Source organism: Nansenia antarctica, assembly GCF_963989245.1.
Source record: "Nansenia antarctica genome assembly, contig: SCAFFOLD_265, whole genome shotgun sequence".
Lineage (NCBI taxonomy): Eukaryota > Metazoa > Chordata > Actinopteri > Argentiniformes > Microstomatidae > Nansenia > Nansenia antarctica.
In genome coordinates this window covers 40,001-46,342 of record NW_027662787.1, presented here as the reverse complement: position 1 = coordinate 46,342, position 6,342 = coordinate 40,001, and the positions used below count along the sequence as shown (strand labels likewise).

General features: G+C 49.1%; 1 protein-coding gene across 1 annotated transcript in view; it reads right to left on the bottom strand.

Annotated features, from left to right (window-relative positions):
- Positions 1–357: 357 nt before the first annotated feature.
- Positions 358–6,342, bottom strand: part of LOC308175458 (progesterone-induced-blocking factor 1-like) — a gene marked incomplete at both ends in the record, with an annotated part of 45,363 nt that continues 39,378 nt past the window's right edge. The window contains 2 exons of the mRNA XM_080551124.1: positions 358–405; positions 1,101–1,274. Coding sequence (XP_080407250.1) covers positions 358–405; positions 1,101–1,274 — 222 coding nt within the window. The remainder of the gene's footprint in view (positions 406–1,100; positions 1,275–6,342) is intronic.

The following is a 6,342-nucleotide window of genomic DNA, read 5'->3' as shown; positions in this document are numbered from 1 at the left end:
TCCTTACACATGACCCCATGACCTCTACCATGACCCCATGACCCCTAGCACATGACCAGCACTGACCCTCATCCCATTCCACAGAAACTGAAACATTCATTTCAAGAAGACACGAGACAAATCAGAGAGAGAGAGATGTTAGATTTCACTCATTTTTAATATGAAAAGTGTCATTGAGTTTCTCAAGAAAATGTATTATATATATATACAGCAAAGCACACAACGCAGAGGAAAACTACCAGCCATCCAGTCACATCAGGCTGGTCAAGTACCTACACACATCAGCATCATCAAAGCTCATTGGTCCATTGGGCTGGAGTCTCTACACAAATCATCAGTAACAATGAAGTTCATTGGTCAATTGGGCTTCGGTTTTCTGTACCAATCAGGGGCCTCCTTGTTGGTCTGTAAGAGAGACAAACATGAACAGCAACGTGAGGTGGTTATAATAATAATAATAATAATAATAATAACTTTTATTTGTATAGCACTTTTCCTGCAAACGTTGCAGCTCAAAGTGGTTTAATCATTATATAATCATAATCTAATTGAGAGTTATTAACAACATGAGGTGGTTATAACAACGTGAGGTCTCTCTGTCTGTCTGTCTGTCTGTCTGTCTGTCTGTCTGTCTCTCTGTCTCTCTCTCTCTCTCTCTCTCTGTCTCTGTGTCTGTCTCTCTCTCTCTCTCTCTCTCTCTCTCTCTCTCTCTCTCTCTCTCTCTCTCTCTCTCTCTCTCTCTCTCTCTCTCTCTCTCTCTCTCTCTCTCTCTCTCTCTCTCTCTCTCTCTCTCTCTCTCTCTCTCTCTCTCTCTCTCTCTCTCTCTCTCTCTCTCTCTCTCTCTCTCTCTCTCTCTCTCTCTCTCTCTCTCTCTCTCTCTCTCTCTCTCAGCCTAGTTTGGCTCAGCTCTGTAGTGTGAATTAGGGTGAGGAGACCAGGAGGATGCTGGTGCTGGAGGTAGAAATCGGAGGCCGGCGGGCTCATTTGAATGCATGGAACGGGAATTAGAAAGGAATATTTACAAAGAGCCCTCCATCCTCCGATTCCTACCTCCCCCAGCCTCCCCCTGGTACAGTGAGGTGTGGAGGTCGGACACTCACGAACACGGTGGGTTTGGGTCTGCTGGCACGGTCGTCCTCCTCCGCGGTCCTGGTGAGGCGTTTGGGCCGGTGTGTGGCCACGCCCGTCCCGGTACCGGGCTCCAGCAGCAGCGGGGGGGACCCGGCCTGGCCGGACCGCATGCTGATCAGAACCTGCTTCATCACCGACATCTCCTGCAGGGCAAGGCAGGTTTAACAGTACAGCACATTTCATACAACAGGGGCAAATCAAAGAGCTTTACATACAGCATTAAAATACAGCAAGAGGAGCATTATTTATTTTTTTGGTCATCGGCTGGTTTCAAGAGTTTGGAGACATTCGCAAGAAACCCAACGGGACACCAGCGACTGAACGCCCATGCCGTGCTCTCCATTGAGAATCCATCGATCCAGGAACAGACGGATCTCAACAGTAGGGTCATCGAGAGGAACTGCCGCTGCCTTCCTGTTCAAGGGAGGTGTGTGTGACAAATGGACAGTGTGCCGTTCACTGTAGACTATATTTGTTTTGTTTTGTAGTAATGTTAAACGTGTCTTACTGGCTGTGATATGAAGTGGAGGACTAGATGTTACGTGGAGGACTAATGCCTCTAGACCTGTGATGGGCACGCTTGTTACTCTGTCACTTTCAGAACGCTGGACAGGGCTCGGGCTGTATATTGATATAGCTCCGTTAATTAGCCTAGCCTAAATGTTAAATAGCCTAGCCTAAATGTTAAATAGCCTAGCCTAAATGTTAATGTGGCTTTTGTAGTGTGTTTTAGCCTCTTCACTGATGGTGTATATTTGACACTTAAAGAAATAAAATGGATAAAACTTGATGAAACTTTCCTAAGTTAACAGTGTGTCACATGTCTTGTATTTTGAAGACACGTGTCGGTCTCAGCTTTGTACTTTGTTGCTGCAGTATTCTAGGCAACCTCGATGTAGCGTTCTGTGTCGCGCCGAGCGCTGAAGCGTATGACGTGTGTTCAGTTTTGAAATCTTTCTACTCACAGCCCATAGCATAGCCCTGACCCTAACCCCTCACCCTAGCCATAACCCACTCACAGAACAGCCCGTAGCATGTTTTTTGTGATGGTGACGTGATACAAAACTGCCCCTCCAGAAATGCCATGCTAACATGCTAACATGCTAACATGGCCACTGAGGCCACTAACGCCACTAACCAACGCCCAATCACATAAGATCAGAACGAGACAGCCTGAGAAAAAGGAGCCAATTACTAACCTCTCACACCTCCATACATTATAAACATGTCTAACTTCTCACACCTACATACATTATAAACATACTTTACCAATGAGTCTAAACCTCACAGCTTACACGCATACAAGCCAAAAACATTAATCACAAACAAAAGTATAGAAATGTCACCTGTCACACCTGCTCATCCTGAGAGATCAGGGCCTGTATAACCCCTGGACACATCATAGACCTGCTCCTCCAGACAGAGATCAGGGCCTGTATAACCCCTGGACACATCATAGACCTGCTCCTCCAGGGCCTGTATAACCCCTGGACACATCATAGACCTGCTCCTCCAGACAGAGATCAGGGCCTGTATAACCCCTGGACACATCATAGACCTGCTCCTCCAGGGCCTGTATAACCCCTGGACACATCATAGACCTGCTCCTCCAGAGAGAACAGGGCCTGCATAACCCCTGGATACATCACCCGAGTACTCGAGGCATACAATTCTAAATCAAGGATTTTTTCGGTAATCAAATCATTCCAGCCCTGCGTCGTCAGTCTCTGTGACGACGAAGAAGAAGAAGAAGAAGATGATGATGACGATGATGATCATGACGACGCTAAACAAAAATCCCTCGCCTTCGATTCCCCAGGCTGATAACACACTGAAGAAATCGGCTGCTATTTCCAATCCTCCACCCCCTCCCTGCCCCCCCCCCCCCCCCAGGCATCTCAAACAGGCGCTGTACGGAGCAGCTGTCTACCAGAGATACATATTTTATACCAGCGGGGCTGGGAGGGGGGGGCTGGGGAAGTGGTGAGGTCGGCAATCACACTGCCAGGAGAGGGGTGTGTGGGGGTGGGGGGTTGGAGGGGGGGGGGGGGGGGGGTTGTAAATAGGGTCTCTTCTCTTCAGACCCACCACCAGACTAGAGAACCACAGACCCACCAGACTAGAGAACCACAGACTCACCAGACCAGAGAACCACAGACCCACCAGACTAGAGAACTACAGACTCACCAGACTAGAGAACCACAGACCCACCAGACTAGAGAACCACAGACCCACCAGACTAGAGAACCACAGACCCACCAGACTAGAGAACCACAGACTCACCAGACTAGAGAACCACAGACCCACCAGACAGTACTAGAGAACCACAGACCCACCAGACTAGAGAACTACAGACTCACCAGACTAGAGAACCACAGACCCACCAGACTAGAGAACCACAGACCCACCAGACTAGAGAACTACAGACCCACCAGACTAGAGAACCACAGACCCACCAGACTAGAGAACTACAGACCCACCAGACTAGAGAACCACAGACCCACCAGACTAGAGAACTACAGACCCACCAGACTAGAGAACTACAGACCCACCAGACTAGAGAACCACAGACCCACCAGACTAGAGAACCACAGACCCACCAGACTAGAGAACCACAGACCCACCAGACTAGAGAACTACAGACTCACCAGACTAGAGAACTACAGACTCACCAGACTAGAGAACCACAGACTCACCAGACTAGAGAACCACAGACCCACCAGACTAGAGAACCACAGACCCACCAGACTAGAGAACCACAGACCCACCAGACTAGAGAACCACAGACCCACCAGACTAGAGAACTACAGACCCACCAGACTAGAGAACCACAGACCCACCAGACTAGAGAACCACAGACCCACCAGACTAGAGAACTACAGACCCACCAGACTAGAGAACCACAGACCCACCAGACTAGAGAACTACAGACCCACCAGACTAGAGAACCACAGACCCACCAGACTAGAGAACCACAGACTCACCAGACTAGAGAACCACAGACCCACCAGACTAGAGAACCACAGACCCACCAGACTAGAGAACCACAGACCCACCAGACTAGAGAACCACAGACCCACCAGACTAGAGAACCACAGACTCACCAGACTAGAGAACCACAGACCCACCAGACTAGAGAACCACAGACCCACCAGACTAGAGAACCACAGACCCACCAGACTAGAGAACCACAGACCCACCAGACTAGAGAACTACAGACTCACCAGACCAGAGAACTACAGACTCACCAGACTAGAGAACTACAGACCCACCAGACTAGAGAACCACAGACTCACCAGACTAGAGAACCACAGACCCACCAGACTAGAGAACTACAGACCCACCAGACTAGAGAACCACAGACCCACCAGACTAGAGAACCACAGACCCACCAGACTAGAGAACCACAGACCCACCAGACTAGAGAACCACAGACCCACCAGACTAGAGAACCACAGACCCACCAGACTAGAGAACCACAGACCCACCAGACTAGAGAACCACAGACCCACCAGACTAGAGAACCACAGACCCACCAGACTAGAGAACCACAGACCCACCAGACTAGAGAACCACAGACCCACCAGACTAGAGAACCACAGACCCACCAGACTAGAGAACCACAGACCCACCAGACAGTACTAGAGAACCACAGCACCACCAGACAGTACTAGAGAACCACAGACCCACCATCAGCAGTAGAGAACCTGTCCAACCGGCTCCTCTGCTCTTCCAATAAAAACACCTGAGAAGCCTCTCATCTCCTCTGACTGTGGGATACTTCTCTCTCTCTCTCACACACTCTCTCTCTCCTCCCAAACCCCATCATTAATACTTAACTCCTCTCTCTGACACTCTCTCCCTCCTCTATTATATGTCATTAGCACGTTAAGTCTGGGTGTTCCCTCTCTGATCTGTCCATGGTGACAGATGCATGTCACTGTGTGTTAGCGAACGCCCTCACATGTGTTGTACCTCATACACAGAGTCAGGCCTGTGTGCTGTGGCGCTCGTAAGACGAGCTGGCACGTCTTCACAGCAACCGTGTTTTTGTAATGTATAACCTTGTCTTTGACACGCGACATCACTCGTTGGTTCAGTAGGAACCCACACAGAAACGGACACAGTCAACAGGTGACTGGAGCGCTGCGAAAAGTCTGCTCTCAAAAACAAGAAAAAAAAGCAAATAAAATGGGGGAAATTCACAGGAAACAGGAAACATTCACTTGCCAAGATTTTTTTGTACCACAAAAACAAGTAAAATGTATCTTAAAACTAGTGCAGGCAGACAAAAAACATGGATATATGGCCTTGATTTAAGATATTTCATCTTACTTAGATGTACTTTTGCAGTGTGTGACAGCTAGCTAGCAGCCCTGGGCTAGTGGAGACATACAGCTAGCTAGCAGCCCTGGGCTAGTGGAGACATACAGCTAGCTAGCAGAGAAATACAGCTAGCTACAGAGAAATACAGCTAGCTAGCAGCCCTGGGCTAGTGGAGAAATACAGCTAGCTAGCAGCTAGCAGCTACCAGCAGGCTGTAGGTCATGGGAGAGCTCTAACTGTCGCTGCCACCGACACTAAAGTTGCTACTTGTCGGAGGCGAGGAGGAAGGGAAGAAAAACATGTTTCCAAGTTATTAGTAGCGACTAAGCCAGGGGCAGCAGCACTACAAAGGAAAGTTCACCTGTGGCCTGTGGCTGGTGGTTAATTACCTCTAATACCTGAGCTGTATTAGTGTGCGTGTGTGTGTGTGTGTGCGTGCATGGTGTATGTGTGTGTGCGTGCGTGCATGGTATGTGTGTGTGCGTGTGTGTGTGTGTGTGCGTGCATGTCTGTGTGTAAGTGTATATGTGTGTGTGTGTGGTATGTATGTCTGTATGTGTGTGTATGTGTGTGTGTGTGCATGGTATGTATGTATGTGTGTGTGTGTGTGTGTGTGTGTGTGTGGTATGTGTGTGTGTGTGTGTGTGCATGGTATGTGTGTGTGTGTGTGTGTGTGTGTGTGTGCGCGTGCATGGTGTGTGTGTGTGGGAGGCTTGTTCAAACATGGATGTACGTAGCAGAGAGACCGAGGGTTTGCACGCAGGTGAGAGGGACATGGTGACACGGCAGGGGCAACACCCAGTGACACACACACACACACACACACACACACACACACACGCACACAGGTCATAAAACGGATTAATTATCTCACAGGCGCCACTG